This window comes from Carassius auratus, chromosome 14 (genome assembly GCF_003368295.1).
Source record: "Carassius auratus strain Wakin chromosome 14, ASM336829v1, whole genome shotgun sequence".
Classification (NCBI taxonomy): Eukaryota; Metazoa; Chordata; class Actinopteri; order Cypriniformes; family Cyprinidae; genus Carassius; species Carassius auratus.
In genome coordinates this window covers 1,291,719-1,304,642 of record NC_039256.1, presented here as the reverse complement: position 1 = coordinate 1,304,642, position 12,924 = coordinate 1,291,719, and the positions used below count along the sequence as shown (strand labels likewise).

Below are 12,924 nucleotides of genomic sequence, written 5' to 3'. Positions count from 1 at the left end.
AACATCGTTCAAATGGTTTTAAATATCAAATATCCAATGACAAACTCATTGTCGACGACATGTTAACATGGCCTCCCAAGAACCGCAGCATGAGGTGTCTCCTCGATCTGTGAGAATGGACAGCTGTCTATGTCCCGTCTCGCTGGTGTTTTATGAGTCTTCATGCCTCTGCACTGATTTCTTATCACACATGCCAGCAGGCGCATGATGGACTGTCATGTGAAGCGCAGCGCCTCTCGGGCAGTTCTTTGTAACGCCATTAATTGTGAGCACAGGGGGCCGTGTTTTCTCACAGACTAGCAGAGCTGCTTTGTCTGAAGTGTGGCACAAAAGGGCCAATTAAAAAGTCAATTAATAAAGTAGCTGGGGAAACACACACATACACACACACACACTGCAGGAGGGCACAGAGCCAGTGCTGGCATTGTGGAGTTTCCATTCGAGCTGGTGATCCGACAGGAGCTGCTGACTGCTGAGCCATGACAGCGTCATTGCTCTTAATAAGGGAACTGCATGTGTGTGTGTGTGTGTGTGTGTGTGTGTGTGTGTGTGTGTGTGATCCTGAGCATTCCCCACGTCACATCAGGTGGTCTAATTGGTTTGCTTAACCTTCAGAGCACAATGGGCAAGCTCTAATGACATCGTCTGATACCCAGAAGCCTTATAAAGCTCACATGAACAATGGGACACCAGCAATCCCTTACATTTTTTTTAAACACACTTTTGGCACACCAATTGAATGAGTCATGAAAAAAGGGTGAAAAAAAAAGGTTTGAGGCAACGCAATTCTCTCTTAAATGATTCTGCGAATGCAGTAAAAACTAAGCTCAGAATTTATGGAAACTTTTATGCACTAAAGGAAGCAGCAATATAGTTGCTGCCAATTACACAAGACGCTTGAACAAGAATCTAATATTACATTAAGTTCGAAAATATTGAGGCAAATTACAAGGACAATCACAGGCTTAATTTGCTCAATGTTCCAGTGTGCGATTTTACTATTATATCAGCCTTTTCTTTTCCAAATGTTCTATGAAGACATCATTAATGTTTTTCTGGAATGCAATTAGATTATTATTATTAGATATGCAAAACTGCTTTCAAATGCTCATGTGCACTTTGTGTGTTCACTATGAAAGGGCACTCGTGGCATGAGGCTGTACGTATATGCAGTGGTTATGTGAATGATATTCATCTAAAAGTCAGTCATGTCTTAAAGGATTAAGCAGACAGGACATCTGAAATGTCAAAACGCATCTGTGCATTAGTGTGTCATCAGTGATAATCAAACGGCAGAGATGCTCAGAAGAAGAGCTCTCTCCAGCTCCTCCGCTCGTCCTGCTGATGCTGAATGAAGCGCTACTCCTCCGTGTTTCTGCCTCCGCAGCAGCACTGCAGTCGAACACACCACCTGCGCCTCCGCCGATGTCTGACAGCTCGCCTCACAGCACACACACAGTCACATAAGGCCACCGACCGCAAAATAATGCATGCAAATAATGGCTTCCAATGGGTCAAACGGAGTAAAAGACTGCTTAAATAAAGCATTTCAATTTCAAAATTCATGCTTTCATTTAATACATTCAAGGTTCATGCTTAAAAATGTTTTGTAGTTTAATAAAGATTTTCTTTTAATATTTAAATTATTAAAAAAAATTCAATATAAATTAAATTAAATGTGGATCATAAATGGATTTAAACTTCAACATTTATTACGACATCAGATGTTTGACATTGTTAAAAACATGTTTTGGATAAACATGGCACAGTTGTGTTTCTAAATCTGACCAGATAGAGCCTCTTTTGTTCACATTCAAGGCTGCATCCTCACACGAGCTCAACAAATACTCATTTCCTTCACACGACTCTGCCCTCGACGTGATGTCCTTCAGATTTCTGCAGCCTCTGGCTACAACACCCATTAACAGCAAACCAACCAGGAAAAATTAAGGCAAACCATTAAAAAAAAAAAAAAGCGTGATGAAAAGCAAACTAGCATGTTGGATAAAATTAAATAATATTTTTAACCCTGGAGCATAAAAGTTTCATTTTTTTCAAAATGGAGATTTACACATCATCTGAAAACTGAATAAATATGCTTTCCATTGATGAATGCTTTATTAAGATCGCACAATATTTGGCCAAGATACAACTATTTGAAAAAAATAAATGCAAAATAAATTACATATTGGTAAAATCATCTTTAAAGTTATCCAAATGAGGTGCTTAATGCATATTATTAATCAAATAATTAAGTTTTGATATATTTGCAGTAGGAAGTTTACTAAATATATTGATGGAAAATGATCTTTTACTTAATATCCTAATGATTTTTTTCAATTTTTCAATTCAATTCAATTCAAGTTTATTTGTATAGCGCTTTTTACAAAATAAATCGTTACAAAGCAACTTTACAGAAAATTATGTTTCTACAATATTTAGTAGTAGCTAGTAGTTTGTGCACATTTGACAGGATTTTAGAAAAAATAATAATAATAATACAAGACGTAGTCAGCTAGACGATGAACTATCAATATTATTAAGTTATTATATGATTCAGTCACACATTTAGCAATAATTGTTAGTTTGGCTTAAAAGAAAAATTGATTATTTTGACCCATACAATGTATTTTGGGCTATTGCTACAAATACACCCCAGAGATTCAAGACTGCTTCTGTGCTTCAGGGACACATATATGTGTAAAGAAAAACAGATTGAAATGTTGTAACCTTAGTCGGGTCATATTCATCTAGAAATTCACCACTTGGAAAACACAAAGCTACAAACAGCATCCAGAGAGAGAGACGAAACGTTAGAGAGCAGTCTGACACACACGAGGACTCGACTCGAGCCGTCTGACAGGCGACCTTGAGCTTCCCTCGCTCTCCCTGAACACTTCTGACGGCTTTAGCCTCAACTCGCTCCCTCTCCATCCAATTATCTGCCAAAATATCATCATTTATTCAACACGCTTGAAAAGAAAGCAAAGAATCTGATGCAGCAATTCTGCAAGCCCTTTCAAAGAGCTCATCTATATGCACACAGGCACAGGGCAACACAAACCTGCTTCAAGGAGAACTGCCTTTAAACTTGCACTGATCTAACATCCCAAATCTGCACCATGCCTAAGTGCTGGAGTTAGAGACAAAAAACACTCAACTTAACAAACTGCAATTATAAAAATGGATCATTTAAGTGGATGCGTATGTTCCTGTCAAAAAATCAAAAACATATCAGATTTCATAGCTAGAATTAAAACATTAAAGCTATCTTTATCTGAAGAAATTAAACTACACTACCCATAATTCTTTGAGGAGAACCACCACCAATAAGAGCTGCTACCATAGAAACAGGGTTTTCAGCACTTTCCTCAGAGAGTTAGTTCCTCACCTTATAAACAAGTATGACGTTCTTCTTTCGAATACAAAAGGAGAAACTGGTGCTAGTTTTAATATAATGGACAGCTGAAGGGGCAAGAGTTTCAGTAATCGCACCAAGTCATCATAAAACTTAAAGTACAGCCCATGAGTTATTCTGGACTACTTTATGGGCCTTGTTCATCATTTTTTGATGAAAAAGCAGCAGACAGATTTTGTGCAGAGTTATCTTTATAGTTATTGTTCTTGGTGTGATCGGGGCTGTAGAGAAATAAGAAAATGCATTAAAAAAATAACTAGTTTACTAGTAACAATAACATTTGCAGTGCTTGAAGGAATGGGTTACAGTGTACGAGTCTTGTACCTTTGACTGTTTACTTCTAAACTAAACACCTTTTACACTAAAACACTGCTTTGGTTCAGCTCCTCCTAATACAATGCAATATGGAGGAAATAAATGGAACAGCACCTAAACTACAGTTCACTGCTCACACAGGCGCATTCAGTCAAAAGAGTATTAATCTGAAATATTACTACATTTATTTCTGGGATGCAAAGGTGAATCTTCAGCACTACGAGTCCAGACTTCAGTGTCACATGATCTTCCACAAATCATTCTAATAAGCTGATGTGCTGCCAAAAATAAAGAAAGAAATAAAGCATTTCTGATCATTAAAGCTGCCGTGCAAAAATTTTGGGTTGAAAAGTCAATATAAAAGTCAAAATCAATAATTGAGCATTGAGGTTAAAATAATTTCTTAATATGGGGTTCGAATGATGTGACAATTAGAGATTAAACTGTACAGAAACTGAAATCTACACGCTAATACACACTATACTCATAGTCATGCGATGGTGATGTTAACATTAATAATGTTAACATTAATAATTTGAGAATAAAGTATAACAATAATAATAATTTTCAGGGTTTTTGTGCGATATGAGGTAATCGATCGTTAGATTAAGTCACTATTTGTGGCACGGTTTATTGTAAAGCTTTTTTCCTCAGTTGGTCAGAACAAAGCATGGCAGACATGTAACTTGCTCAGATGACAGTATAAGGTGAAAATCTTATCTGGGTCATATATTCTAAAGCCCCGTTCACACCAAGCACCATAACTATAAAGATAACGATAAAGATCTTGTTCTAAAAATCGTTCTCAATATTAGAGAATAGCACAGTCCACACCACAGCTGTAACGATAAAGACACAGAGAAACTACATCGTTCTAATCACGAATGATAAAAACATTGACAGCCAATCAGAATCAATCCTGCGGTAATGAGCTTGAGAATTTAAAGCGGCGGACACACCTGCGCTTACAATAAACAGATCACAATATCGTTTGCTGGGGTGGACGCCAATACAGTTATCTTCATAGTTATCGTTCTCGGTGTGAACGGCCATTAATACGTAGACGGGAGTCTGAGATTACTAAATACAGTGACTGACACACATTCACCTCACAACAGATTCATCCGCGCGGGATCACAACCCACGCATGCAATATAATTCTGCAAGGAACTGCAATTCCAGGTTTTCAAACAGAGGTGGCGACAAAGAGGAACAAATTACGGACTGCAGCTGATAAAAAAAAAAACTATTGTCAGGATTTTTACTGATGAAGTTCAAAAGAACAGTGTTTATTTGTTTTTTTGTTGTGTGTGTGTGTATTTATATGTACAAAAACATACCATTTCTTTCTTAAAAACGAAAATAATCAGTCCTGTAGGTGAATGAAACACTACAGAAACCCAGCTTTACCGTTGCCTTTTATTTGATGAAGACTGATTAATCATGACAGTCCACTAAAAACTGAAGTAAACTTACTTCATGATGTATTTGGCTCGGTCTACCGTCTGAGCCTTGATCTTCACCAGGAGTGGATGATGGCCGTACGTCTCATTCTTCCACTGCCCATAGAGGCGATACCTAATCACACAACACACAGACCATGAGAGAGGTGATGAAAACATACATCACGTTCATCAGGGCATCCTGACAGCGTTTAGATATGTATACGGGAGAAAAAATACTTTGACTTTAAAAAAACAGCCTTAGCACAAGAATAATAATAACACAAACCAGAAGACAAGCCGTGCTGAAAAGGGGCGGAGCTACATAAAATCTGCATCATTTATTTTTGCTCATGTAAAAGCAGAAAGAACTATATGTTAAGAGAAAGAGAGGAGCTGACGGTACCTGTGCTGGTAGGGGAAGAGTTTGAAGAAGCCCCAGAGCTCCTCAGACATACAGGCGTTACACTCCATGAGCGAGAGAGACGGCAACAACACCTGATCAGCAATACTGAGAAAACAGCTCAGCAGAGAGTCCTGCGGAGACACAGATAACATCATACACATCCAGACGAACACAGCTGCACTGCCAGAGTCATCTAGATACACAAATCTCCACTCGCTGGGAAAGATCTATAGCTTTAAATCATATACTCAAATACAATTACTCTGAATAAAGCTAGTAGCTGCTCCATGTTAAAAAGGTTAATGGATCATTTGTTTGGAAGAAGCTTTTAGATTTAAATTAACTGTTTAATTGGGTGAGAAACATGTCAAATACAAAAAAAAAAAAAAAAAAAGCCAGAAACCTGTTCTTACAACTCTACACTCCCACTCAGGGCTTTCCGTGACTCACCATTTTGTCCTTGGTGTCTTGCCTGCTTTCACTTTGGTACTGAAAGAGAGAGACACACACACATTGATCAAAAGAGGCTAACCAGCAATAAGAACACACACAGGTTACATTAAAATGAACCAAAGAGCTAATACAGCCCTGATATATACACCTCATCGTCCTCTGACACACACTTACATTCTCTGCCTCCCCAAAAATACACAAGGACAATACTGTAATACACTGGATCTGGTTATGAAGGCAGAATCTCCAGCAGCCTGAAGTGCTGAATCAGTTCTCCGTCTTACAGAGTTGAAAACATCCTCCAGACTGCTTGTCCTGTACAGCGTTATTAACTATCTTGTTGTATCATGGCTTCTATTAGGCTAGCTCTTAAGGGTTTGCTCAGATATATAATAGCCAAGTCTCGTGTCAGTCCTCACCTCTTTCATGAAACTCTTGCCCAGTCGCACGACCTTGGCAAACAGGACGGGGTCGTGGGACAGGTGAGGGCCCAGGTAGCACAGCATGGTGAAGACGCCCCTGGAGAGATCGCCAAAGCTTTCGGCTGGACGCAGTGCATGTTTGCTCCACAGAGGCATCGTCAAACTTCCTTTGGCACCTTTGGGGACTGCAGCCCTAAAAACACAGGACACACCGCTCTGTTGTCTGAATTTCTCTTGTGTCTTCTGTCCCAGCGCTGGATCTAGTAACAGCTCAAGGCACGTCTCATGCAGACGGTGTCCTGATCGACTTTTATTATTTGCCGTATTTAGTAAATGTGCAAAAATGTCAACAATTCTGTGTTTTTTTGTCAGTATGGGGTGCTGTGTGTACATTAATGAAGAAAAAAAATAATGAGATGAAAGAGAAATGCTCATGGTAAGCTATTAAACAGTAAAATGATTTTAAAAACCATTATTTAAAGGAGACCAACTATGCCCTTTTAATATAATGTCCTCAGAAGGTGTCGGTGTTCTACACAGCTGTTTTTGTGCATGTCTCTTTAAATGTAAATGAGCTGCTGTTCCCCAACCCCTTTTCTGGACTAGTGCAGTGCTTTTACAGCTTGTTTTTTATCATCATGTCTAACATGCTGAAATCATGCGTTTTAAACCATTTTAGTCTAAACTTCTGATATAGGGATTTCTGAGCACACACAGACAGCAACTATCACAGGTATGAGTACTAAACTAGGGTTTCTTTCATGTCTTATTGCTCTTAAACTGTCAAATACACACACAAGTTACAAAAACAGCTGGGAAAGAAATCACGTTTATATTAGATCTGTGTGTCGGCAGCAGTAAATGAATCAATAAATCCACTGCTCTCGTCTCCTCTGAGGCTGGGACTCTCGTCTGTGCAGTTAAAGACAGAACAGTTAGCATCATTTGCTTGGACTTTCACTATGGCGTTGGTACACCGTTGTCCCTTGCAAAAACACAATGGTGGCACTGTGGGTGGAAACTTGCAGATTAAGGGGTGGTGATTAGGGATGTCAATTTTTGTTATATATAATTAGATTAATATTCAAAGAAAATACTTGATATCCTAATTGTTTAAAGTTTTGAAATGCACATTAACTTCTTGACAATCCATTGGTACGCATTTTCAATACTGTGTTTATAGGGCCCTTTAAGGTGCTGTATGTAAGTTTTTGACTATTAAAGAATACAAATACCATAACATGTTTGCAGATACAGTTGCGATCAAAATTATTCAACCCCCTTGACCTGCAAGACATTTTGTTGCTGAGAACAACATTTTATGAAGTTTATCAGTTCAACAAAGGCATCAGTAAAGTATCAGAGAAAGTTTAATACACTTTTGAGTGATTCTGAGAATGGAACATTGATGAATCATGATGAAATTCGAATTGGCTCTAAACATTCATGTTCAAAATTATTCAACCCCCTATGTGCAGAATCTTTTGTTCTTTAAAATCACCAATAAACGCTGTCTGTAAGTGTTTAGAAGCTTGTCACTTCTCTACTACAGTTTTGGCCCATTCCTCGCCTGAAAGAGCTTCTGGATCACTGTTTTCACATTGCCACTGCTTTCTTCAAATTCAACCAGATATTTGCAATGAGAATTAAGCCTGGAGCTGATCATCAGCTTCAGTCTTTCACCAAAGGCATCACAATTCTTGTCAAAATGGCCTGACACTTTAAAGAATCCATGATGTCCTTCATACAGTCATGATTTCCACTTCCTTCTACAGTAAAGAACCCCCATAACAGGACTGATCCACCTCCAAGTTTGAGGATGGAGATGGTGTTCTTCTGCTTATGAGTTTTGCCATTTTTTGCAGCAGACATACAGCTGATCCATGGGTCCAAAAAGATCCAGTTTGGTCACATCACTCCATGAAACATTCCTCCAGAGCTCCACAGGTCTTCACAAATGAACTTGATCTAGTTCTTCTTGATCAAGAGTGTTATGCTGCAAGATGTCTCAACATAAAGGCAATACTTGTCTAGCGTTCTTCTTACACACTGCATTGAAATGGTTTTCCTCCTTTCATCGGGTCATCTTGCAAGTCTTTGGCTGTACATTGCAGATTTTTCTCAGTTGCTCTGATTAAACATTTTATGATATTGTGCTTTTTCTTCCACACCCTCAAAGATTTTCTGGTAAAACACACGTTAAACTAAGGAATAAGTCTGAGAGCTGTGTCTCTAGGAACTTTCAATGCCTTGGAAATCTTCATATAGCCTTAGACTTTCTAAAGTAATACAATATTCCTTCTCTTTAGCTTTTGTGAGATCTCTGTTGACATTTTTGCTACTCAACTTCAACACATGCATGGGCTAACTGTATGTGTAACGGCTCAAGCTAATTCTGTTTTTAATAGAGTTTCTAAAGGCTTAATTGTGTTTTGAGACTGTTTTATTCCCCACCATGCAAATAAGTGATTTAAAAACAGCAATGTTGAATAGGGGTTGAATAATTATGACATAGCAGTATTATTAAAAAGTCTTATAACTCAAAAACATTACATTAGGTATATATTAATATGCCGGTGAACTGTTATAGATAAAAACTTTTATCCTGGATCTTCAGAAAAGCTTGTATTTGTAAAGTACTGCAGTCTCTGAGGGGTTGAGGTATTTTGATTGCAACTGTATTTAAGAAACATGTTATGTTTATGTAAAAATCTCCTTAGATATTCTGGCCTTGAATGCACATTTTCAGAGGAAGAGGGGCCAGGTAAAAAAAAAAAAAAAAAAAAAGCTGCTCCAATATTTTGAATTTGGACTGCAAAACCTAGTTCAACCACTCGGTGTCAATCCTATATACAGCACATTTAATGATCCCCTGTTCATTTCTAATCCAACATAAAAAATAAAAAAATCAGCGATTCAGTGAGTGAGTCAGGTGTGCATTGTTCTGAGAACCGATTCACTGAGCGTGAACGTACGTAAACCAGCACCAAGCTCAGTTACAGGCCAAGGAGCGTGTGCGTCTGAATGGCGTACCTGCGGTAGAGCGGCTCCACGATCAGGTGCAGCAGCTGGCACAGTGCCACGGCGATGGCCTTGTGGGAGGTGGCGTAGAAAGCTGGCATCTGATCCATGATGCTCTGAGCGTGCTGCCAGTCACCGATCCTCAGCAGCGCCTCCAGCAGCCCCAGCTTCTGGTTATCAGGAGGCTGACATGAGAGGAGAGACAGATTAGAGGAGCGGAGGACACACCTCCACATACGCCATCATTACACGCTCCTCTGTTCATTATCTCTTCCTGTGAGGAGTCTGAGGGGATTCTTATCTTCAGAGACAGATGACACACACACACACACACACACACCATCTGTGTTTTATACAGCTTACAAGTCACATTAATACAAAGCCACAACAACAGCTCTAAAATCTGGATTTTCATGTATTCAGTCAGAGGTAAAAAAAAACTTTAAACTTGGCTGCAACAACTATTTTGATGAATTTGTGATTTTGTTTTTCTTAATCTGACATTTTATGTCATACGTGAGTCGCTCACTGAACCACGATACACAGTAAAATCTATCCGTCAAAGCATGACACTACATGAAACTATATGCACAATGCGTTCTTAGCCTTTATTATAATCCTGGTTTGAAACTTGTCTTTCTTGTAATCTTTGCTAAAGTGATGTCCCTGACACAAAATGCCATGTTTTGGTCTTAGTTTTATTTAGGTACATTAAGACACAAGGGGACAGTCCTCGGATTCATTAGGAATAAATATATACTTAGTCATTTTTATTTCAATTTGCCTTTATTCAGTAACACAGCAATATGCTATTGGATGGAGACCAGGACAACTAGATCCCAGATACAGATCCCCTGTAAAGACCTTGTCTCAGAGGAGCACCAGGACAAGACCACAGGAAACAGATGATTCTTCTGCACAATCTGACTTTGCTGCAGCCTGGAATTGAACTACTGGTTTCGTCTGGTCAGAGGAGAAATGACCCCCAACTGAGCCTGGTTTCTCCCAAGGTTTTATTCTCCATTCTGTCACCGATGGAGTTTCGGTTCCTTGCCGCTGTCGCCTCTGGCTTGCTTAGTTGGGGTCAATTCATCTACAGCATTTTTGCTTTATTGACACACTTTCTTCCTATTTAATGCTGTTTAGTTGAACGTTTACAATCTATATTGTTAAAAGCGCTACATAAATAAAGGTGACTTGACATGACTATTGGACACACTCCTTTATTAGCGAAACGGTAAGATTCAATTAAACAATGGTCTGTTTTATGTAATTAAAGTAAACCGACATTAAAAAAGAAAGTGTATCTTTGTTATTAAGAGTGCCGTTTAATTTAAAGAAAAGTCTGTTGGCTGCATCTACACTGGAAGATTTAGCGTAGAGATGCACACAATCAAAAGCAGTCATTGCTCAACAGACGGCTATCATTTGCATGTATATTTAATATAAACTTTGTACTGGTACTTCTGATATTCCAGACCATACAGAATTAAAAATGCTTCAGTGTGACAACTAGATATCATCCAGCCTCACATATTCATAATTATTTATTGAGACTGTACACTGAAAGACGAAGAGTTTTGAAAAGTTTTATGTTCAATAAGGTTGCATTTAAGTGTGTAAAGTACTTACTAATAATTAACTGAAGTAAGATTGATTTTAATTAAAATTAATGTCTACAGCTGCTATTCCTCAGGATTTTCAAGCCCTGTGTGCATTCTGTATGCAAATTCTTCAAGTGTGCACTGATGGTTTAATTTAAACCATCAACTTCTGCAAAACTGCAGCTTTTCTCTGCATATGGAAGTGCATTTTGTGAATCAAATGTCAGACGCAGTGCAATGCTAAGTGTCTTTACATGCTCTGCTGTAATCAAGCATCTGATCAGCCCAGCAAAAGCCATTTATGTAACCCTGACATTTACATGCATTTATACTATTATATCATAAAACTATTCTATGCTCTTCTGCAAGTGTAAGTTTTGTAAACGGAGAACATTTCCAAAAAAGCACTTACAACTGAAGCCTATAAGGCAAGCAAAACCATAACACGGTGCTTGTATTTCTGTTTAAGCCCTTCAGTATAGATTTGGAATAGAGCACGACCGATATGTTGCTTTGCCGATATTATCGGCCAATATGAGCCAGTCCCTGATATATCGGTATTGGCGACTATGCCTCCGAATTGATTTTTTATAACATATAATGCAGATAAAATGCTTAAAATGCAATTACTTGGTTTGTCCAGCAGAGCAGCTCCACTGTTTGTTAGTGGGGACCTGGACGAAATGCTTTAAAGCTCAAGTCTATGGAAAAAGCACTGAAATTTTAAAAGGCCATTTCTCCGTAACGATGCAGCGAATCCACGTCAAACTCTGGGGATCCCTTCAGCTCGAGGATCCCTCCCATCGATAGGCCCCGGGGTTCGGGAGTTACGTGTAGTTAAATAGCAATCACGGGGGGCTACCATCACATGGAGGGTGGTGTTTGAGAGAGCTCCTCGAGCTGAAGGGATCTCCCGAATTTGGTGGAGATCCGCCAGCGCGTTCACGAGATTGTGACACCAGTCAGCACTTTCCCTTCAGTAAGGGAGGTGTCTTCAGGCAGCAGCATTCAAGCGTTGTCTTATTCGACCATAAGTGCACTGCAAAATGGACTTCACATGAAATTCCGCCATGATTCCAGTTTTAAGGATTCCAGTTCCTTTTAATTTACACATTACATTCCAAGGGCATTAAAGTGCACGAGACGTGAATTTCTATTGTATTTATTTACAGAAGTAGGGGAGAGTGGGGCACAAATTAACACTTTTAATTTCTCAGTTTGTGTAAATCCACACGGGGTTCAGAATATATATATATTTTTTAATCCACAGTAATTTTACACTTGTCTAGTACAAATGTGTCGCTTTGTTTCATAATTACAGTTTATACGTTTTTCTTTTAAGCCCAAAAAGTTAAATGTGACAACATGCCCCATAGGTGGAGTTCATTGTAACATCTGAAGGGCACGTTGTAACTTGACCATATGACAGCTTAAAATTATTGTGATCCAATGAAAAAATATACAAGACAAACTAAAATATTATGTTAATAAAATAACCTATATATATTACATCAAATAAAATAATGGCTTTTTTTATGAATTAAAAATAATCAGATTTTGGAGTTTGACAATGAACACATTGCAACCATGCTTGGGACAGCCCACAAAAACAAGCAAAAATGCTTTACATTAAACCACTGACTGTCAGGTCTTCTCATTAATATTAAAGAAATAGTGTAAATTACATTGCTAATGTTCTATGGTAATGCAGTGTTACAAATAATAAATAACAGATTGGAGTTTAAAATAATAGCAGATTTGTCTCATTTTAAGTTAGTAATAAAAAATGAGATGAAAAATTCACTCCACTATATTATGTTACGCTTCACTACTAAGTTTCATC

At 38.3% G+C, this 12,924-nt stretch overlaps 1 protein-coding gene across 3 annotated transcripts in view; it reads right to left on the bottom strand.

Moving 5' to 3' along the window:
- Positions 1 to 12,924, bottom strand: part of LOC113113390 (THO complex subunit 2-like) — a 75,470-nt gene that overhangs the window by 43,859 nt on the left and 18,687 nt on the right. For all 3 annotated transcript variants that reach the window (XM_026279544.1, XM_026279545.1, XM_026279546.1), the window contains exons 11-15: positions 9,490 to 9,662; positions 6,454 to 6,649; positions 6,032 to 6,070; positions 5,582 to 5,712; positions 5,210 to 5,311 (exon numbers count right to left, since the gene is read on the bottom strand). In XM_026279544.1, coding sequence (XP_026135329.1) covers positions 5,210 to 5,311; positions 5,582 to 5,712; positions 6,032 to 6,070; positions 6,454 to 6,649; positions 9,490 to 9,662 — 641 coding nt within the window. The remainder of the gene's footprint in view (positions 1 to 5,209; positions 5,312 to 5,581; positions 5,713 to 6,031; positions 6,071 to 6,453; positions 6,650 to 9,489; positions 9,663 to 12,924) is intronic.